Here is a 22,810-nt window from a genome sequence, read left to right on the forward strand (position 1 = left end):
AGAAGGAAATGGCAACCCACTCCAGTGTTATTGCCTGAAGAATCCCAGGGATGGTGGAGCCTGGTAGGCTGCCATCTATGGGGTCACACAGAGTCAGACACGACTGAAGTGACTTAGCAGCAGCAGCAGCAGCAAGCTACCTTTTCACTTTCACTTTCTATCTGTCCACCAACATTGCTCATAAGTTCTGTGCCATATGGATCCATACATCTTTAGTAATGAAGAGGAAGAGCATTATTTCTGTCGATCCAAAACAAATTAGACTGCGGTATATTTCTCCAGGAAAGAGATTTATTCCAGGATCAGCAGAGAATTACAATTTGGGGTCTGCAATCATGTGAACAACAACACAAGCTCCCGCCACCCCACCAAAGGGAAGAACACTTTGAAGAAGAAAAGGATGTTGGGAAGGCTGTAGAAAACAGAATCCATGGGTTTTCTTTGGCTGAGTCCTTGCCAGGAAAGAAGATTGGTCTTCCTATCAGCCTCTGCCAGCCTCACAAGGTGTGAGAGTGCCCCCTGTCAGCATCCCAAGTCTATTTAATTGTCGTTTCCATTTATTATTAACTTTTTACATTTCCCACAGAGTACAGTAGAGCTTAAGTTCAAAAATTAGCCCCATAATGAATAGGATACAGAGCCCACAAATAAACCCATGCACCTATAGTAACAAAAGAGGCAAGACCACGCAACGTTGGAAAGACAGTCTCTTCAACAAATGGTGCTGAGAAACCTGGACAGTTACATGTAAAAAAAAAAAAAAAAATCAGATCATTCTTGAACACCATACACAAAAATAAGCTCAAAATGGATTAAAGACCTAAATGTGAGACCAGGCACTATAAAACTTCTACAGGAAAACAAAGGCAGAACACTCTGACACAAATTGCAGCAATATCTTTCTCAATCCATCTCCTAGAGTAACGGAAATAAAAACAAACAAATGCGACCTACTGAAAAACTTCTGCATAACAAAGGAAACAATAAACAAAATGAAAAGACAACCTACAGATTGGGAGAAAATATTTGCAAATGATGTGACCAACAGGGGATTAGTATCCAAAATTTACAGACAGCAGACAGAAGACCTAAATAGACATTTCTCCAAATAAGAGACACAGTTGGCCAAGAGGCACATGAAAAAATGTTCAACATGGCTAATTAATTATTAGAGAAATGAAAATCAAAACTACAATGAGATATCACCTCACACTAGCCAGAATGGCAATCATCAAAAATCCACAAACAATAAATGCTGGTGAGGGTGGAGAGAGAAGGGAACCCTCCCACAATGTTGGAGGGGATGTAAATTGGTACAGCCACTATGACGAACAGTATGGAGGTTCCTTGAAAAAACCTACAACTAGAGCTACCATATGATTCAGTCCCACTCCAGCATGTATCTGGAGAAAAACATGATCCAAAAGGATACACACACCCCAGTGTTCACTGCAGCACCATTTGCAACACCCAAGACGTGGAAGCAATCTAAATGTCTATCGACAGAGGAAGGATGAAGATGTACATACATACAGTGGAATGTCATTGAGTCATTAAAAAGAATGAAATAATGCCATGTGCAGCAACATGGATGGCCTTACAGATTGCCATACTGAGTGAAGTAAGTCAAAGAGGGAAAAATATCACTGGACATCACTTATATGTGGAATCTAAAAAGAAATGATACAAATGAACTTACAAAACAGAATGAAACTCACAGACTTAGAGAACACTTGAAAGTATCACAACATTGTTACTCAGCTATATACACCCCAATACAAAATAAAAAGTATATATAAAAAAAAAAAAAAAACAGACCTAACAGACCTATAGTTATCAGAAACATAACGCACCATTCTATTTCAACACCATTATCTTAAGCTCCGGAAACCCAGAGAAGGTGGGGGGGGGGGGGTCTCCCCTGCAAGATGATGACCAGCCCACCAGGCCAGAGTGGATGGGGACTCTTTCCAAGTTTCAAGGCCACAGACTCTTCTCTCTTAGGGGAGAGAAGGGAGGAGCTTTTGCCGTGGTCCCGCCCCAGCCTTGCCTTTATCTCCCCCATGAACTGCCGGTGGCCAGCCAGGCATCCCATGATGTGCGCTGCAGCGATGGGGAAGGCAAGAGGAGATGAGGCTTACTTCCAGAGGAGTAGTCTGTTCTGGGTTACTATCATCATTCTCTCTTTTGGCTATTACACGGTAAGGACAGCGGGCCCCGAGGAAGGCGAGGCGAGGGGCTGGAGTGCTGCCTGGAGGTGCAAGATTCCACCTGGAGCCGTGGAGTGGTCGCAGGCGCAATCGCGGCTCTCGGGCGCTCTGAGCCAGGGGACTAGACCCGGGAAGAAAACGCAGGCGCACTCGTCTGTCTACGCCTTTCGCCTGTGTTGAGATCTTGAGAAACCAGCTGCCCACGCTTTCCCTCCCTACCCCATGACTAAGTAACTAGATCTTTCAAAATGGTGGCGAAGTCGGAGGCTGGCGGGGCTGCTGCCTCCTACTTCCGTGTAGCCAGACCCCTGCCCTCGCTGGTCACGGTCCTGGTGCTGGGATATTTCGGGGTAAGGTGTGTAGTACGGCGCGGCGCTTCTGTTTTGGCCCGCCGGGCTCCCGTAGAGCCAGGGGCACTGGGGAGGGGGAAGGAGGGAGGTCTTGCGCTTGCGCGGCTGGCGGTTGCCTAGGTAATTGGCGTAAGCTGAAGTTCAGTGGGCTTGTCAGGTTTTCGCTTGGAAATGTTCCTGCCTTTGCGTCTCCAAGGTTAGTAGGACTTGTTCAGGTCTGAGTAGAACTAGAGGAGAAAGAGGCCAAGTTGACAGTTCTAAACCTGCCAAGACAAGATAGGGCTTCCAAAGCAGAATGTCTGAGGCAGTTGGAATTGCTTGGAAAATGGGGATAAACCTAAAGGTTGGGTAGAATTTAAGTGGTAAGAAAGGATAAAGAGGATGTGCATATTATGACATAGATGTAAAATCAAGAAGACAATCTCTACTGAGATAAGCAACAACTTTTTTTTGAGAGACAGAATTCATTTAAAGAATACAGTGAAAGTGAAAGTTGCTCAGTCGTGTCTGAGTCTTTGCGACCCCATGGACTATACAGTCCATGGAATTCTCCAGGCCAGAATACTGGAGTGGGTAGCCTTTCCCTTCTCCAGGGGATCTTCCCAACCCAGGGATTGAACCCAGGTCTCCCGCATTGCAGGCGGATTCTTTACCAGCTGAGCCACAAGAAGATACCCAAAACGGTGGGTTGCGGAGTACTACATTGTGGAATTCAGTAAGAACAGAAGTCAGCTAATCTGGGTACTAAATCTGATAACCACATAGTTTCCTTAGCAGAAATCTTCCACTGAAATGGCTTTTAGAAAATAGAATTCAAGAATTGAAGCCCGTATGGCTTGGTTCAGAGTTGCTTTGGTCTGTTGTTTGTTCTTGCAGAATCAGGATTATTTCATAGCGTTGGTTAAAAATACATTGAAGTGATCTAAAAGCACTCTGGTTCTCTTTCAGTGGGTGATCTTCTGGCCTGAGAGTATTCCTTATCAGAGCCTGGGACCCCTGGGCCCCTTCACTCAGTACTTGCTGAAGCATCATCACACCCTCGTGCATGCTTGGTAAGTAGAGCTCCAGAAATGGGATGTGGACCCCACAGTTTCAGTCTCCCTGGAAGGCCCATGGTTGCCTTCTAAAAGTGGTGCTCGTTCATATGAAAGCACTTTTCTTTTGGAGGTTTTTCTGTTAGAGCTCATCAGCAGAGGACCATCACCTTAAACGAGGCTGACTTCTGTTTCAGGTATTGGCTTGCCTGGATGATTCACGTGGGAGAGTCCTTGTATGCCATTGTATTGTGCAAGTAAGTGTTTTTAACAGATCTCTGTTGCTTTTCACTTGGTATCTCACATAAGTGAAGAGTAGCCACATTTGAATAATTCATGCGCTTGTAGGCTGAGAACACTCTCAGGATAGAGTTGAAGTCCCACACCTAATACTGAGCCTCACTCATTACTCAGAGGGAGTACTCAGTAAATAGTTAATGAATGAATTCATTTCATTTATATTAATGAGTCAATTATTTAGTCACTTAATTTAGAAATTTTTTTTTCTTTTTTTTCCAAAAATCTCCCTGTAGCCCCAACTAGAAGGAAAGATTAGCAGGTTGCCTTCTAATTTGAAAAAGAGCTGTACTGACCTAGCCCAATGATTCTCAACCCCTAGTTTTGCAACTGAATTACCTGAAGAGCTTTCTTAAAATTCACTTGTTTGGTTTCCAGACCCAGAGATCCTAATCTGGTAGGCCTTGCTTCAGGCACAGGAATGTGTTATTTTTTTTCAAGTTCTGTAGATGATTCTGGGATGCAATGAAAGCTAAAAGTCCTATGACTAGGCCCTACTCAGCAAATGCCAGTGTAAATAATAAATGTGAGAAAACTACAAAAAACTTCTCTTTACATTTGGACTTTATGTAAGCATACACTGAAAGTAAATGGTTATAGTAATGCCAGACTGCTTTACAATTGAGTTTTTTTTCTTTGGCTCAAGATTAATTACCACCTCTGTTTTTGTGGTACTACTTCTAAAAGTGGAAAATAAGATACTTTATTATGTTTTAATAATAAATATAATTAATATTTCTTGGGTGCACACTATGCCAGACAACTGCTAACTGACTTAAATATATTATGTTACTCCACCTTCTGTTTTATTAAATGAGCTGGACTTTCTAGGAGAGGAGCATAAAGCAGCTTTATTTTTTTACCTCTCTCCAGTCCCCTGTGGATTATTGTCTGCCTCCCACCATAGCCCTGGATCAAATCTAAAGCAGGTCCATAGGTTGTCCAGTCAAGTTACAAAGTTATTAAAACTATGAACTTTCATCAGATTCAGTACATCTGTTCTTCAGCCAAGGCTCGGCAGGCTGCCATGGGGAAGAGGGTGTAATCAACGTCTTCACTCTCCCTTGGGGTGCCGGAAGTATATGTAAAGGAAGCAGGGCATGATCTGCCTTGTGATCAGGCAACTGGGTGATGTGGCAGTTACACACCCATTGTTGATTCTTTCTCTCCAAAGGGTCCCTGGTGGGTTTTTGAGAAACCGCTCATCACCAGGGATCTCCCTTCCACAGTTCCCCTGATGGTTCCTTCAACCTTAGTCAGCATGTCATTTGCAGTTTCCCCTTTGGGTTGATGATGTTTTCCTCTTATTTAGGTTTCTTCTGCCCTTTAGTTAGGCCTCTGGGGCAGGGTTGCTTTTAAGCCCATGCACACCAGTGCCCTTCCACAAGACCTGTAAGGCTCAGGATGACAGCTTCCTTATCCCTCCATTGGGATAAATCTGTAGGTGTGTGCTGTTTCCTGCACAGCCATGTATCCTATCAGGCAGCTCTACTGGTATTTAAACTTGTGAGTCAGATGTTAACCCTCCCGCAAGTCGCAGGGGACTCTGGTCAGGCTCTCTGAATGGTTCTTTTGAAGCTGCTTGTCAGGCTGACTTGTGATAGGAGGTGCCACAGCACCAGTACCTCTTTCTGAAAGCCTCTTCACTTCTCAATGACAGCTCAGCTTGGAGGTGTGCAGTCCAGCCCTCCAAATTACAGTGTTGGAGTACATGACACCTATTTTGCAATTGGCATATGAAGCCTCTAATGAAAACAAAAAGACTCAAATTGAACATCCAGCTCTCCAGTTCTTTGAGAGGAAGTGGGAGAACAGGCATAGAGAGGTTAGAGCACTGTTCTCATGTTCCTGAAATCATTTATTTATGGAGTAACATGTTGCAATGTATCATTGGTCACTGTAAATCAGAATGAATATTCCTTTTATGAATGAATGAATACATTTAAATGAAAGAATCACTAAATGTGTTGTTGTAAGGCAGAATAAAGCAGTTTTCCTCCAATTAAAAAAAAATCATGAAGACATGCAGAACATTTGTAGCCCTCAACCCCAAATTCCACTGTCCAACAATAGAAAGGAATTGATGAATTCCATTTAACTAGACATTAGATTGGACTGGATGTTTGACTTTATAGCTGCCATATATATATACATATAGACACAAACTCTTCTATAATTTTTCTGTTGTCATATATGCCTATTTTCCCATGTCTATGCCTGTAAATTGAACTCATTCATTTCATTAGTACATATTATTATATAGATGTGTCCTAATGTATTTAACTAATCTTCCTTCTGATGGACTTTTAAACCTCGAGCTTTTCTAAACTATTATAAATAATTCTGTGTGAATGAATTTCTTGTATGTCCTGGCCCACTGTGATATATATTTCACCTTTTTATTGTTTGGTGGTAGAATCTATGAATATAGTTGATGCTTATCTACTGACCTCATACACAGTGACCTTGGTAAATTCATTTTTTAGTTCTAATAGTTTATCTGTTCATCTAATTATTCATCATTAATGATTTAAAAGATCCCTTTACATTTTCTAGGTACCTGGTTGCCTATAGAAATAGACAGTTTTATTTCTTCCTTTCAACTCCATATACCTTTTATTTAAGTTTCCTTCACTGCACTAGCTAGTAATGAAAGGTTGTTGCTGAACAGTGAAGAGATGCCAGGATTCTTGGCTTCCGGAGGAGAGGAATTCAATCTGGGGCCAGTGATAAGCCTTGCTCGCTCAGAGGCTTTATTTTTGTGTAATAAAGTTTTGTTAAAGTATAAAAGAGAGAAAGCTTCTGATATAGACATCAGAAGGAGGCAGAAAGAGTGCCCCCCTGCTAGCCTTTAGCAGTAAGTTATATACCTATTAGCAAGCTGTTAATTAGAGAAGGGAGATGTCTCAAAATTCAGTGGCACCAGGCCCTCACCCATAACATGCATTTTTATATAACATTGGCACCAGGTGAGTCATCCCAGGCCATAAAACGATTGACATGAATCTTGAAGAAAGACAGGTTTCCAAGTAAATATATAGATAGTTTCATTAATATAGATTAGGAGAACAATATATGAGTAAAACATACAGGTTTGTTGAGCCCTTATCTGTTATGGAACCAGATGCCATGATCTTAGGTTTCTGAATGTTGAGTTTTAAGCTCACTTTTTCATCTGGTCCCATCACTTCATGGCAAATAGATGGGGAACCAGTGGAAACAGTGAAAGACTTTATTTTGGGGGGCTCCAAAATCACTGCAGATGGTGATTGCAGCCATGAAATTAAAAGACCCTTGCTCCTTGGAAGAAAAGCTATGACCAACCTAGACAGCATATTAAAAAGCAGAGACATTACTTTGCCAACAAAGGTCCATCTAGTCAAAGCTATGGTTTTTCCAGTAGTCATGTATAAATGTGAGACTATAAAGAAAGCTGAGTGCTGAAGAATTGATGCTGTTGAACTGTGGTGTTGGAGAAGACTCTTGAGAGTCCCTTCTACAGCAAGGAGATCCAGCCAGTCCATCTAAAGGAAATCAGTCCTGAATACATTGGAAGGACTGATGTTGAACCTGAAACTCCAATACTTTGGCCACCTGATGCAAAGAACTGACTCATTTGAAAAGACCCTGATGCTGGGAAAGATTGAAGGCAGGGGGAGAAGGGACCACCAAGGATGAGATAGTTGGATGGCATCACCGACTCAATGGACATGAGTTTGAATAAACTGTGGGAGTTGGTGATGGACAGGGAGGCCTGGCGTGCAGCAGTCCACAGAGTCGCAAAGAGTCGGTACATGACTGAGTGAACTATCAGTTCTGAGTCTTAAGCAGAACCGACTTAAAGAAAGACAGAGTCTAAGGTAAATACATAGTTCATTAACATACCTTAAGACAAACATTTCCATCAGAAAAACGCATTGGTTAGCTCAAAGTTTGAGAAAAGTTAAGTTTAGGTGGAACCAGGTGTGGTCACAGCAACACAGAATTTTAAGAGAAACCTCTTTTTAAATTTGTATGGAGAAGGGGGAAAAATATAACACTAGTAGTTTGTTTCCTGACCATTTAAGAGAGAGATAAAAAAATGTCTGACACTTGTAGCCTATTTCCTCTGTTTGGAGACCCCTGGCCTTTCTGCCTGTTACCCTCTCAGTAACCCAGTTCATTGTCAACCTGAAGTGGTAATAGTAGGCATCCTGGCCTTGTAAACTTTCAACACTCTGCCTCATGTTTTTTCTAGAGTTGTATATTGTATAGATCTTCTCTATCAGATTAAAGTTCTGTTCTCTAAGTTTTCTAAGAACTTGTATTAAGAGTGGATGTTGAATTTATCAAATGCTTTTTCTGCATTTTTTATGATCATACAATTTTTTTCCCTTTAATCTGTTAGTATTGAAAATTATATTGTTTTTACATTTAAAAAATATATATATATGAGACTTATTTATATAAAGATGAAACTGTCACAAGTCAGTCACTTGAACTGGGCCATTTTCTTTTGACCTTGGTGTTAAGCAGTTTAGTTTGAATGGGTGTATAAACAGTATTCATTATTTCCATGTGCCAGGCCCTTTACTAACCACTTTGTGTAACTTATCTCAAGGTGAGATAAACACTATTATTCCTGTTTTTTCAGATGAGGAAACTGAGAGTGAGTGAGTGTCTTGCCCAAGGTCATGCTGGTAGTTGGCCAAGCTAGGATTTGTTTTTTGTTGTCTAGTTGCTAAATCATGTCCTACTCTTTTTGCGACTCCACAGATGGTAGCCCGCTAGGCTCCTCTGTCCAGGGGATTTTCCAGGCAAGAATACTGGAGTGGGTGTCCATTTCCTTCTTCAGGGGATCCTCTCAACCCAGGGATAGAACCTGGGTCTCCTGCACTGGCAGCACTGAGCCACCAGGGGAGCCCAAGCTAGGATTTACATCTAATCTGTCTTTAAAACACTTGCTTTGAAGCCATCCCAGTGATTTTTAACCCTATATGCTCATCAAATCATGTGAGAAATAGTTTCATAATATCATCCCCTAGGCAGTAGCCAGACTTTCTCAGGGAGGAGTGTATCCTCCTAAATGCATAAGAAAAACTAAAGTAAATGAACTAACAATTCAAGTTAAGAAGTGGGAGGAAAGTGCAAAATAAATGCAATGAAAGTAGGTAGAAGTAATACATTTTTTTTAAAATGACTCCTGTGAAACCATAACACTAAGATTCTGGTGGATAGATTTTTCTCTTTTCTCTTTTTAGGTCTAAAGGCATCACGAATACTTGGACCCAACTGCTCTGGTTCCTACAGACGTTCCTTTTTGGGTTGGCATCTCTCTATTACTTGATTGCTTTTAGACCAAAACACCAAAAACAAACTTAAAGAAGATATCCAAAAAAAACTTGTCACTTTATTGTACACTTGAAACTAATATAATATTTTTAACCAACTATACTTCAGTTTAAAAACATTTTTTTAATTAATTAATGAATTAAAAAGAGAGAGAAAATATAGCATATAAAGTTCCTAGGGGGAGAAAAGAAGACATTCAAAAGCCTTCTCTATACTTTGATATTCAGCCTCATCTTTTTTGAGGGGTGCTGTGTTTACTTCATCTTCCTACTTTCTAGAAAGTTAAGGCCCTCTAGTTATTCATGATTCCCTCACCAGCTCTAGTTAAAGTTAAGTAGATAGTAGAAAAAGATTTTAGCTTTCTAATTACACAGACTAACGTATTTGGCAAAGTGCTCCCAGCTACCTTCCTGTAGTCCTTGGTTGCACTGACATTCTCCCTGTCACCTGCTTTAAGCCACATACTAAGTTTGATATACCCTTGCTCACACCTTCTGATTAAAACACCTTATCCTTACCACCACCATCTTATCAGCTCTCCTTTCCTCCAATTTTTTTCTCCCCACTTAGTCCAAAATAGAGTGAGGCCTCCACAGCACATCAATTCCACCCACAGTTATTAGACACCTGTGAGGCAGGATCTTCTCCTCTCAGGCTTCCATTTCACATTACAGAGAAAGATAAGGAAGACAAACAAGTGCCTGGAATGGGGTGGGCTGAGCAGCGACACAGAGGACATGCTAGGAATCCAGAATAAAGGATTGGAGAATGCCTTTCCTGCCCTCCCAGCCGGAAGTGGTGTCTCCTTTCACTCGGGGCCTCCGACACGGTGTTCTGTAGTGTGCGGGTCTGACGGCCACTTTCAGGTCAGGACGGCAGCTGAGACAGCTTCGTTTTTAACCCTAACACCTGTCCCATCGCCTCACACAGTGTTTACTCTGATTTCACATTGCACTAGTTCAGCAGCATTCCGGTTTTTATCTGAAAACTGCAGGGCCCGTACAGTGTACACCTGTCTCAGAGAAAAGCACAGAACTGCCCTTGACTCCCATCTTTCTATGGGTCTCCTTCAGTGTGGGAAACCTGTATCTTTTCCACACTTTCCTATTCTTAATTACTTTTCTCCAGACTGTAGATGTGTCCTTCCCGTTCTGACTTACTCAGCCGTTCCTGTTCTAGAGTCTAGCTCATGGTCCTCCAGCTAATGACTACCTCTCATTCACCTGGCTATCTCATGACTACTAACTGGCTGGGGCAGAAGGGTTATTGGCTGTGGCCTCTAGGAGACTGTAGCTTCCTTTCCTGAAGGCCCCCCTTGCTTGTTGGCTCACTAGGAACTAGACCTTAGTTTTTTCCCATGACACAGTACAGCATGTTATTTGTTTCAAACTAATATTTGTGAGAAACAGATCCCTCTCCCTGCTTCCCACTAAAAAGAGGCTCCTGGTAAAACCACAGCCATGAAAGATGGTAGACTATGAATTGCTTTTGGTGGAGAGTGACTTCTGCACAAAAATCCGGGTCTTTCCCACTGCTTCTTTTGTGATTGAGGTGTTATTAATGGTTTCAAAGATAATATAGCAGATTACTGAATAAAATGTGAATTGTATCTCCAATTAAATGCTTTTCTGGTATGTCAGTTTTTTATACACTCCCACACATTTGATACTTCTCTTTCTCCAACTGACTCTATTCTGGAACTATTTGTAACAGGGTTTTGTTTGTTTTTCCACTGAAAACAAAATGCAGGGGATTTCCCTGGCCATCCAGTGTCTAAGACTCTACACTCTCAATGGGCCTCCTCTATGCAGGGGGCCCAGGTTCGATCCCTGGTCAGAGAACTAGATCCTCCATGCCACAACTAAGATCCTTGCTTATGTTTCAAGAGCTGCCTATAGTCCACATAACTCCTCCACATCTACCAAGTCGTGGGTGGATATGAGCATCTCCTTTCACTGCAGGATTGGCCTCCTTTTGTTTCTATTACGTTTCATTCCGTTTGATACAGTCTATGCAGCAAGTAAACGGAATACTGTTTTTAAAGGCAGAAAGTATAAAACATGTAATTTTATTTGGGGTATTATCATGGCTTAGAGCAGAACACATCATAGCAAACTGTGGGTCGTTGATTTTTTGGACCCATAAGCTGCATCCTATGGGGTGAAGTAACACACAGAGGCCAGACTAACTGGATCTCATGTTCCTCCCCTCCCTCTCCCACAGCCCAGGAGTTTAGAAGTCTGTGAAGCAAACAATAAACATAGAGACATCTTGGACTTGTGTTGCAGTCACAGTGGTTATATGGGAGAAACACCTATGTGCAGTTTGGATGAGAAAAGGCCAAGCATGTTGGAAGCAACCATGGAGGGCAAATAGACTAAAACCCCAGAAATACCAACAGCAAGTAGAGTTTGGAAGAACAAGAAAGGACCAATAGAAGGAACAAAAACAAAACTAATGACCTTCAACAACCAGGACTTGTCTCCCTGAAGTTATCGGCCCGTGACCTTTTTTCTTAAATGCAGAATGCTACAAGAGAGTGTTGGAGAAGGAAATGGCAACCCACTCCAGTATCGTTGCCTGGAGAATCCCAGGGACATAGGAGCCTGGTGGGCTGCTGTCTATGGGGTTGCACAGAGTCAGACACGACTGAAGCAACTTAGGAGCAGCTGGTTTACATTTGGAGAAGGGAATGGCAATCCATTCCAGTATTCTTGCCTGGAGAATTCCATGGACAAAGAAGCCTGGGGTGGGGGTGGTGGGGGTGCGGGGGTGGGGGGGTGGGCGGCGGCTACAGTCCGTGGGGTCGCAAAGAGTCAGACACAACTGAGCGACTAACATACATACACACACACACACACACACACACAGGAGAGTGTAGGGGGGAAAGCAAGCTAGGTGCAGAGTGTAATCTGTATGGAGTCAGAGTAAATAAGCTCTGTGAAGGATAAGTCCAGTTACAATCATTTGTTGCTGCTGCTGCTGCTGTTGCTAAGTCACTTCAGTCTTGTCCAACTCTTTGTGACCCCATAGACAGCAGCCCACCAGGATCACCCGTCCCTGGGACTCTCTAAGCAAGAACACTGGAGGGGGTTGCCATTTCCTTCTCCAATGCATGAAAGTGAAAAGTGAAAGGGAAGTCGCTCAGTCATGTCCGACTCTTCACAACCCCATGGACTGCAGCCCGCCAGGCTCCTCCATCCATGGGATTTTCCAGGCAAGAGTACTGGAGTGGAGTGCCATCGCCTTCTCCTAGTAACAGCTAAAGAATAATGAAGATTGTTTAACTCTTGTAGGCTTGTTTGGCTGGTATGTGCCAAAGGCTGTTCACTCATTTCTGTTTTTGCTGCACAACCTCACAACTTAAAAACAGGCCACATTTATAAACTAACACTGTTCCCTATATTCAACGTGTTTATGACTCCAGGCAATCCAAGTCCAAACATATTTTATAAGCCATGATTTTAAAACAAATCTTGAGGTTATATTCCAGATGTGTAAAGAAGTTCTTTAGCAAAACAACTTACCATCTGGGGGCCTGTATGTATTTACATGAAGGGCATGAAAGCACCAAAGAGACACTGGAGAACTTGCCTTTGAGGTTACAGTACAGAACGCAAGCACATCATGAGAATTGCCAGGGCCCTTGCTGGAACCTTGTTAATTAAAGCTCTTAGTTGAACAATTTGGCTTATAAAAATATATAAATATTTTTCCTTCCATTCTTTACAAACAAAAAAATCTAGTGCAGTCAATTAATATATGAATCTATGAGACCCTTGTCTCTGCAAGGCTCCTTGTCCACACTGAATTGGAAATTATAGTTCCTTTTTCTGTCAGGGTTAGACAATGAGAGTGTGTGCTTGTCATTTTACATTTCTCTTTATTTATGATGATTTACACAATGGACACTTAAAAATCTTATCCAAAATACTGCATTTGTAATTCTATCAACAAACATTTTAAGATGGCTCTTAAGCTTTCTGAATAGGTTTGAGTTATACTGGTTATCACTCCTCCCTGGTGGCTCAGATGGTAAGACGTCTGCCTGCAATGCAGGAGACCGGAGTTCAATTCCAGGGTCAGGAAGATCCCCTGGAGAAGGAAATGGCGACCCACTCCAGTATTCCTGCCTGGAGAATCCCATGGACGGAGGAGCCTGGTGGGCTACAGTCCATGGGGTCGCAAAGAGTCGGACACAACTGAGTGATTTCATTCATTCATTCATACTGGTTACCTCATTTCTGTTTATAGTAAGGCGTAAGGTTGGATTAGGGAAAATACTTTTGCATGCTAAAACTATTCAGAGAAATACTCATGAAGAATTTTTAGTTTCTCCTTGTACCAACGCAATGCACTAGATGTTTGTAGTAAATAAAAATTACTCAATATAAATTGTCACTAAAATCAAAGTTTTGACATTGCTGTAAATGAAAGAGAGGAATGACATCTATAATATAAAGTAGGAAAGTGTTTCCTGAACCTGGAGCATGGAGGGACCATGCTCAAAACTTTAGTCATCTGAATTCACTTAAAAAAACTTCTCAAACAAGAATAACTGAAATGCCATGCCTGGTTAGTGTGTTCATTATATTTTTATATCTAAAATCACCATGCATACTAATGCTACATTCAGCACACTATTAATAATCAAAAAGTATTCTACCATCCACTGAGACTGAAGTTGGGGTTCACCTGCCTCTAGACATATGATTTTAGGCAAGTTTTTCACCTTCCTGGACTTCAGTTTCATCATTGAATATGAATAATTTTATATTGTGGCTGGGATGAAAATAAAATAATAAATTTAAATGAAATCAACTATGTAAAGCAACTTTGTAAACTGTAACATTAAATAAGAGTATAGTTTTTGCTTGAAGATTGGTCATGGCTGATGAAATATGCTATGTTTCTCAAATTTGACTGTGCATATGGATTCCATGAGGTCTTGTGAAAATGCAGGCTCTGATCTAGTGAGTATGGAGCGGGTCCAAGATTCCACATGTCTAGCAAGCTCCCTGGTGATCTGTAGACCACTTTGAGTAGTAAGAGTTTTAGAGAAATTTTAGAATAAGAACCCACGTGGTTTGACCCTGATTTCTTGATATCTGGGGATGATTTCTATACATGACAACATGTTTGTGTCAATAATACACATAATACCTTCACTGGGAGCCCAACACTCAGTGTAAACAATACTTGGAGTCCTGACAATGGTCAAAGAACACTGCTGCAGAGCTAAAAATGCTATGAATGTAACAAAACACAAATAGACTGAAAGATAGAACAAACCACTAGTGGTCACCAGTGGGGAGAGGGAAAAGGGGAGGGGCGAGATGGGATAGGGGATTAAGAAGGTATAGATAAGCTACAAGGATATACTGTACAGCACAAGAAATATAGAGTATTTTATACTAACATTACATGGAATATAAAATTTTGTTGTACACTTGAAACTAATTTATATCATAAATCAACCACAATTTTTAAAAAGCTGATGAAATTAGTGAATTGTCATACCTGCATACTCCCCACTCTTTGAAAATAAAAGTTTGGGATTGAGGTCTTTTGAAAGTGTTAGGTAGGAAGTTAGACATGAGCAATGAGGGGTGGCCTAGCCTAAAAGGATGCAAGCTTATCTTGAAACACCCCATCCCAGACATGCCCAGGAAAGCTCACAGATATGCTACAAAAATAACCACAGAGACTTTATCAACTCCTGCACATGTGCCCTGCTGCTGCTGCTGCTGCTGCTAAGTCGCTTCAGTCGTGTCGGACTCTGTGCGACCCCATAGGACGGCAGCCCAGCAGGCCCCGTCGTCCCTGGGATTCTCCAGGCAAGAACACTGGAGTGGGTTGTCATTTCCTTCTCCAATACATGAAGGTGAAAAGGGAAAGTGAAGTCACTCAGACGTGTCCAACTCTTAGCGACCCCATGGACTGCAGCCTACCAGGCTCCTCCGTCCATGGGATTTTCCAGGCGAGAGTACTGGAGTGGGTGCCATCGCCTTCTCCGTGCACACGTGCCCTAGGCACACAGTAAATACAGACTAACCACAGGGGCTTCTCCAAGTCCAGCACATGCCCCCTCGATGCACAGCTGTGTCCTCAAGTAACCATAGTCAGCGAGGAGCCCATTAAAGGTTCATAAATATTCTATACATACACATGTCTGACTATAACAGACTTAATTATGGGAACAACATGAGCAATAGAGCCTGTTGTTATGTAACTTGCAACTGTCAATTGGTCTTGAGCATATATTTGCATTCCCTTTCCTGATTGGTGGCGGGTACAAGCCCTATTTTTGGACAGGGCAGAACCAAGAAGAGGAGACAGAGTATAAAAGGGAAAGTCAAGAGGGATCGTGGCCACTGCTTTGCAGCCAGCCCACTCCTACATCTTGGGGTGAACTATCCACTGTCCATTTAACTGAGCTGTAACCAGTATGTTGTTTCAAGAAATCCTGCCTGCTTGAGCTGTAATTAATCCATCATTCTGTCAGGCGAGTGTATTCTCCTCAGTTCTGTCTCATCACAACAAAGATTTGGAGTGACGGACATTAAAGCCCTCTGCGCGTCACAGCTCTCGGGTCTTGAACAGACCATGTTATAGCTCTCCGGTCTCGAATAGACTGTTATAGCTCTTAGACAAATCAGTGTTAACAACTCTATTTTATTTAGAAGATAGCAGGAGAATCCATCCTCGAAGTATGAGGGCATGCCAACCCAAAGACACGAAGAGAAGAGAGTGGAGGAGAGAGAGAGAAAGAGCGCACGCATGCGGTGGGCGGGGGGGGGGGGGGGGGGGGGGGGGGGAGTGCGCCCTTTGGCTCCTCTTTTTATATGTTTTTTTCTTCCCCCTGGGCCTGCCTATGCAAATTGGGCTTAGTCAGAAGTGCTATTCTACCTGAAGTCCTCACACTGGTCCTTGGACCTTCCTTTGACCTTCCTCTTTTCTCTTCCTTGTCTTTTAGCCACCACCATTTTGGACTCTTTTTCCCTATTCTAACTACCTAACATTCCCCCAAGAGATGGGAGGCCTAATTCTTTGGGAATAGGGGCATCGAGGTCTTTCTGGCTACTTCCTGCTGAACTGGGATGGCAAGGGGCATTGGGCCTCCTCCTCTTGCTAGTCTCAAGCCTCAGAGTCCTTATAGCGGTGTCCGTCTAAGGGTGAGTGATATTTTCTGTGGTCGGCTGTAGTTTTATATCTTTGTTGAACTGGCACTGCATGTTGTAGCTTTGTTGACCTGGTCAGAGACAAAACAGGTTAGACAATTGATAATACATGGGGCAATCATAAGCAGCATCAATATGGCATAACGAGTAGGGGCATTAGCCAATTCTAAATTCACATCGCCAGGATGGCTCAAGTCCCTCCTTGTTCAGGGATCAGAAGATTTATCTCCTGTCTGTTTTGGAGTACAATCTCTGTCAAGCTGTGCTGGCTCTTTACAGCTCTCCTGAGAAATCTTATCCCCAGAAACCAGATTTTGGGGGTGTTCATTAGAATGGCATTCATTGGTAGTCCTGAATAGGTATCTGAGATCTCCCAGGGGCTCACAGGTGTATTGTGTCCTCTTCTGTTTTCTTCCATGGCTTGACTCGTGAGTAGTGAATCCAGGAGTCATGTCCTGGTACCTTGACTGCTGTGGGGGTAGAAAGTATTACGGGGTAGGGGCCCTTCCATGTGGGCTGGAGTTGAGCCTTTGGGGACCCATCTTTCCAGACTTTAATTAAGACTTGAGTCCCTGGAGCATATAGTGGTGACTCCTTAGAATCTTTTGGGTCCCAATTCATACCCCACAAGTGTATATCCTGTTTGAATTACCCAATGGCCATGGTATAAGACTGGAGGGTCTGAACCTCTGGGTCTAGGAAGAGGTCATTGACATAAACAAAAGGTCTCCTATATAGCATCTCATAAGGACTAAGACCAACCTGTTCCTTAGAGGCCATACAGGTGCAGAGGAGGGCTATTCGTAAAGCCTCCTTCCATCCCATTTCCTGGGTTATCTTTTTTATCACTGATTTTAAGAATTGGTTGGCTCTTTCTACTTTTCCTGAAGACTGAGCCTCCAGGCACAATGGAGATAATAAGTAATGCCCAGTGCCTTAGAGACCCCTTGGGTGACCTTAGAAGTAAATGATGTCCCATTGTCACTTTGTAATGACCTGGGCAGACCAAATCGTGGAATGATTTCATGGAGCAGTTTTTTACCACCTCTATGGGTTCGCACAGAGTCGGATACAACTGAAGCGACTTAGCAGCAGCAGCAGCAGCCTTCTCAGTCTGGGTGGGAAAGCCTTCAATCCATTCTGTGAATGTATCTATCATGACTAATAGGAATTTATACCCTTGAGAAACTGGCATCTGGGTGAAGTCCATCTGCCAGTCCTCTCCTGGATATGTCCCACGTCATTGGATGTGCTGGGCCAACTAGGATCTTCGAGCTCCTTGGGGGCTGTTTAATTGGCAAGTGGGACAAGAGGAGACCACTTGCCTTATAGTTGTTTGGAGGCCTGTTCCTCTGAAGGACCTTTCTAGTAAGTTTTGGAGGGCCTTTTCCCCTAAATGAGAGCTGGCATATAAGGAGTTAACCAACTTCCACTGGAGGTTCCCAGGAAGAAAAAGGAGTCCCTCCTTTTGGAACCACCCCATATGATCTTCTTGAAAGCCCTCACTCTTAGCTTTAAGAGTCTCACCTTCAGTATATGAAGGAGTTTCTGGCAAATTAGTCTGTGGAACTAAGGTGGCAATCCCTATTAGGTCATGGTTCTGTAATGCTGCTCTCTTAGCTGCCTGATCGGCTGCTTGGTTCCCTCGTGCCATTTCTGTGCTCCCTTTTTGGTGTCCTTTACAGTAGGAGACTGAAACCTCAGTGGGCAGATGGACTGCCTCCAAGAGCCTAAGGATTTGATCACCATATTTGATTGGGGACCCTTGGGTGGTCAAGTGGTCCCTTTCTTTCCAAATAGCAGCATGTGCATGTATCACCAGAAAGGGATACTTGGAGTCAGTGTAGATGGCTATTCTTTTTCTTTTTCCCAGCTCTAAAGCTTGGGTCAGGGCTATGAGCTCAGCTAATTGGGCTGGTGGCAGAGGCTTAGCCTCTATGATCTCAAAATTGGAGACTACTGCATATCCAGCTCTTCTTTTTCCATAGGCTTAGCCTCTATGATCTCAAAATTGGAGACTACTGCATATCCAGCTCTTCTTTTTCCATAGGCTTAGCCTCTATGATCTCAAAATTGGAGACTACTGCATATCCAGCTCTTCTTTTTCCATCTATGACAAAGCTGCTTCCATCAGTGTATCAGATTTCCTCAGGATTGGTCAGAGGATCTTCCGACAATCCCTCTTGGGGTTTTGTCCAGTGGTCCAAGGTTTCTAGACAAGAATGAAAGGGGAGAGAGCCCTCGGGGGTAGGCAGGAGGGTGGCTGGGTTAAGAACCTCACAAGGGATATAGTGAGGCCTGGATTTTCCATCAGCATTACTTGATATCTGAGGATTTTTTAATCAGACATCCATAAATGGCCTCTCCCCTTTAGGAGTTGTTTTACTTGGTGGCTAGTAAAAATAGTTAGTTTGTCCCAAAAGGAGAGTTTTAAAGCATCTTCAATCATGACTGCAATAGCTGCAAGATTTTGAAGGCAGGGAGGCCAGCCTTGGGAGGTTGGATCGAGTCTTTTGGATAAGCAAGCTACAGGCTGGGGCTCAGATCCCAACCTTTGAGCTAACACTCCCAAGGCTATTCTCACTCTTTCATGGACATAAAGTTGGAATGCTTTTTCTGGGTCTGGCAACCTCAAGGCAGATGCCTGAATTAAGGCCTATTTTAGTATAGCCTCTGTCTTCTTTTGAGGAGTTCCCCACATCAGTGGGATTGAATTATCTCATCCTTTTAAGCTTTCATATAAGGGCTGGGCAATTAGACCATAGTTGGGTATCCAGATTCTACAATACCCAGTTAGCCCCAGGAAAGCTCGCAATTGTTTTTGAGTCGTGGGGGAGGGCAACTGGAGGATTCCTTGTACCCGATCAGAGGACAGCTTCTGGACCCGTGTGTAATCCGAACTCCCAGGTAAGTGACCTTTGTCTCCACTATCTATGCCTCAGCATGGGAGACTTTATGTCCCCTTTATGCCAAAAAGTTTAGAACCTGAATTGCATGTTGTTGGGCATTTTCCTCATCTGGAGAGCAGATTAGTAGGTCATCTACGTATTGTAATATTTTCCCATTAGGTCCCAGGTCCAGATTTAAGAGATCCCAGCTAAGGGCCTGTCCAAACAGGTGGGGGCTATCTCTGAAACCCTTAAGTAATACTGTCAAAGTCATCTGTTGGTGTTTTTCTCCTGGGGCCTCCCACTCAAAGGCAAAAATATATTGGGATTCTTTAGCCAGTGGTATGCAAAAAAAAAAAAAAAAAAAATGCATCTTTTAGATCCAAGACTGTAAACCACTTGGCACTGGGTGGAATTTCTCCCAAGATTACATAGGGATTGGGTACTGTGGGATGGAGGGGGACTACAGCTTCATTTATAATCCGGAGATCTTGAACCATTCATCAGGTTCCGTCTTTTTTCTTTACTGAGAGAATTGGGGTGTTACATGGTGAACTGGTGGGGACCAATAGCCCACAAGCAAGGAATTTATTTATTAAAGGCTGTAGTCCCTCCTGAGCCTCTCTTTTGAGAGGATATTGTTTCCGGTTAGGAAACTGAGTGGGATCTCGGAGGACAATGATGACCGGTTCAGCTTGGTGGGCTCGCCCAGGAATCCCCTGGTCCCACACCTGGGGGTTGATTTTGTCTTCCCGTAGTTTTTGGTCCCTCTCTATTGAAGAAGGTGTAATGGGTTCTTCAGTAGTAACCAGGGGCTGTAGAGCTCTAGGGGCTGAAAAACTTCCCATCACAAGGGTGGTCCCCAGTTTTGTAAGTATATCTCTTCCCAATAAGGGAGTAGGACACTCAGGGACCACCAGAAACTGGTGGGAAAATATTTGTCCATCCCAGCAACAAAGAGCTCGGGTGAATCTTTTAGTTGTTTTTCCTGTAGCACCCAAAATGGTACAGGTTTGGGAGGAGAAGGCTCCAGAGTAGGAGATCAAGACAGAGTAGGTAGATCCCTGTGTCAACCAAGAAATTCTAGGACCTACCTGCCACATCCAGTTGCACCCTTGGCTCCAGCCCCGTGATGGTTATCTGTGACAGGCGGGCTGGCTGGAGCGGGCCACTTCAGTCTTCTTGAACCATCATGAGAGAAGGCTTGGCACTTGACCTTGAGGCTCTTGGGTCCCCAGGGCAGAGTGCCGCCCAATGTCCCATTTGATGGCATTTGTGGCAAGCCAGTTCTAGGAGACTTGTCACAGTTTGGACACTCTTTGGCCCAATGCCCTGCCTGTCTACAAATTAGGCATTTGCCTCGTGCCTTGTCCTTCAAGGAATCAGGGTGTGCCATGGGGCTTCTCTGGAGGGCGGCCAGAATCTGGGCATGCCTTGTCTCTTTCCTTCTCCCCCTCTCCTGGTCTTTGGCCTCCTTCTCCTGTTCTCTGTTATAAAAGGTATTGGTGGCTGCCTGGATCATCTCATCTAAAGGGGCAGCAGGGCCCTGCTGCTGTAGCTGTTGTAACTTAATTCTGATATCTGATGCACATTGGGACAGGAATTTGTCCTTTAAAATCACCTGTCCCTCGTAAGAGTCTAAGTCCAGATTGGTAAACTTTTGGAGGGCCTCTTTTAGCCTTTCCAGAAAGGTAATGGGGTTCTTGTTGGGCTCCTGAGTTATTGCTGAGACTCGGGCATAGCTGATTACTTTTCGTTGGGCTGCTTTTAGTCCTGCCTTCACACAGATTAGAAAATGATCTTTTTCTCAGATGTGCTCAAGGTTATTATAATTCCAATTAGGATCAAAGGAGGGGAATGCAGTTTCTCCTATGGGTATCTATCACTTGACATGCGAAGCCCCGCTGCATACCTTTGGGCTTCCTTTAAGACCCTACTATGTTCAGGGTCAGATAAAATTTGACTAAATATGACTATGATGTCTTTCCACATCAAATCAAAAGCCAAGGTTATATGTTGGAATGTATCTATATATTTGCCTGGGTCATCTGTATAGCTTCCCAGGTCTTGTTTGACTGTCTTAGTTCTAAGAGGGAGAAGGGCTTATGGACCCGGGTTGGTCCGAATTCTCCTCCAGTTTCAACTAAAGACATACTCGAGCTGGCTTTTGTGGACGGGGTGCTCCTGGATATGGGGGCACATTTGGATACAAGGAAGCACCACCAGACAATTCGGGAGCTATGGGAGGCTCTAGTCTCTTTGGGAGCAAGGGAGGTGAGCCTTTGTGGGGGCGGGGTTCCTCCTCTTGGTTGCCTGTGCCTAACACCATTTGCCTAGTAAGCTCACTTTTAGGGCGTACAACAATCCCATACTTAAGGCATAGTTCCTTCATATCTCTTAGTCAAAAGAAAATTTGGACATAGGGGATCTCTGTCCATTTCCCTTGTCTTTTGCAGAATAATTCCAGCTGCAGGATGGTATTGTAATTTAAGTTCCCATCCTCAGCCAGTGTTCCTAATCCCCCAGTGGGTATTGTGGCCATGCAGTGGCACAAAAGAATTTTAAGTGACTCCTCCTCGGAGTGAGGATCGAACAGCTTCCAGTTATCAAGGATGCATCTCAAGGGTGTCTGCCCAGAAGTGGATTGGTTATTTCCCATCTTAAAGACAGTCATGACAGGGAGGAAAAGGAAAAGAAAAAACTAATAGGCCTCCTTCAATTTCCGTGGGTGGACTTCCTTAGAGGTGAGTCTTTCTGAAGCTTATCCTACCCAGTACTGTTGCAACCAGAGAGCCAGGCGTCCCCGGGTCAGGGTGCAGATCCCCAGGCAGGCTGAGGCGTGACAGCCTCCTAGAGATCGAATCCCTGGGCAGGTCAAGGCGTGACGGCCTCCCGAGAATTGGGTCCCTGGGCAGGTCGAAGTGTGACAACTTCCTGGGACCCCTGGGACTGGCAGATCCCCAAGCAGGTTGAGGTGTGACAACCTTTCGAGGACCAGATCCCTAAGCAGGTCAAGGTAGGTTAACCTCCTGGGACCCCCGGACTGGAGTTGGGCATCCCCAAGATCTCCAGCATGACCAGTGCTGGGCAGGATCAAGGGGTTGTAATCTTAACTCATTGCTGGTTTCCCCACCGTGGATGGGAATAGATATCATGATGTAAGCTTATCCTACCCAGTACTGTTGCAACCTGAGAGCCAGGCGTCCCCGGGTCAGGGTGCAGATCCCCAGGCAGGCTGAGGCGTGACAGCCTCCTAGAGATTGAATCCCTGGGCAGGTTGAGGCATGACGGCCTCCCTAGAATTGGGCCCCTGGGTAGGTCGAGGTGTGACGACCTCCTGGGACCCCTGGGACTGGCGGATGAGGTGTGACAACCTTTCGAAGACCAGATCCCAAGGCAGGTTGACCTCCTGGGACCCCCGGACTGGAGTTTGGGCATCCCCAAGGTCTCCAGTGTGACCAGTGCTGGGTAGGATTAAGGGGTTGGATATTACACAGTATTTCCCTCCCAAGGCCAGCT

At 43.8% G+C, this 22,810-nt stretch overlaps 1 protein-coding gene and 1 long non-coding RNA gene across 5 annotated transcripts; one reads left to right on the top strand and one right to left on the bottom strand.

The window, feature by feature from the left end:
• Window positions 1–271: 271 nt before the first annotated feature.
• Window positions 272–2,557, bottom strand: LOC147342838 (uncharacterized). Its single transcript, XR_015156742.1, has 2 exons — window positions 1,854–2,557; window positions 272–733 (listed from the first exon to the last, which is right to left on the bottom strand). It is a non-coding gene; the product is annotated as an uncharacterized LOC147342838 (long non-coding RNA).
• TMEM254 (transmembrane protein 254) lies at window positions 2,081–11,694 on the top strand. Of its 4 annotated transcripts, XM_086381776.1 has the most exons (5): window positions 2,081–2,201; window positions 3,509–3,612; window positions 3,792–3,851; window positions 9,132–9,194; window positions 11,446–11,694. In XM_086381776.1, exons 1-5 carry the CDS (start codon window positions 2,094–2,096, stop codon window positions 11,456–11,458), a joined length of 348 nt encoding a protein of 115 aa, XP_086237902.1. In that variant the 5' UTR covers window positions 2,081–2,093; the 3' UTR covers window positions 11,459–11,694. The 4 variants fall into 4 exon arrangements, with proteins under 4 accessions (XP_086237902.1, XP_086237903.1, XP_086237904.1 ...); XM_086381777.1 differs by lacking the exon at window positions 9,132–9,194; XM_086381778.1 differs by lacking the exon at window positions 11,446–11,694 and having other exon boundaries at window positions 2,081–2,560; window positions 9,132–10,843.
• The last annotated feature ends 11,116 nt before the right edge of the window (window positions 11,695–22,810 follow it).

This window comes from Bos grunniens, chromosome 28, assembly GCF_055505025.1.
Source record: "Bos grunniens cultivar Pamir isolate PY7600 chromosome 28, Bosgru_T2T1.0, whole genome shotgun sequence".
Lineage (NCBI taxonomy): Eukaryota > Metazoa > Chordata > Mammalia > Artiodactyla > Bovidae > Bos > Bos grunniens.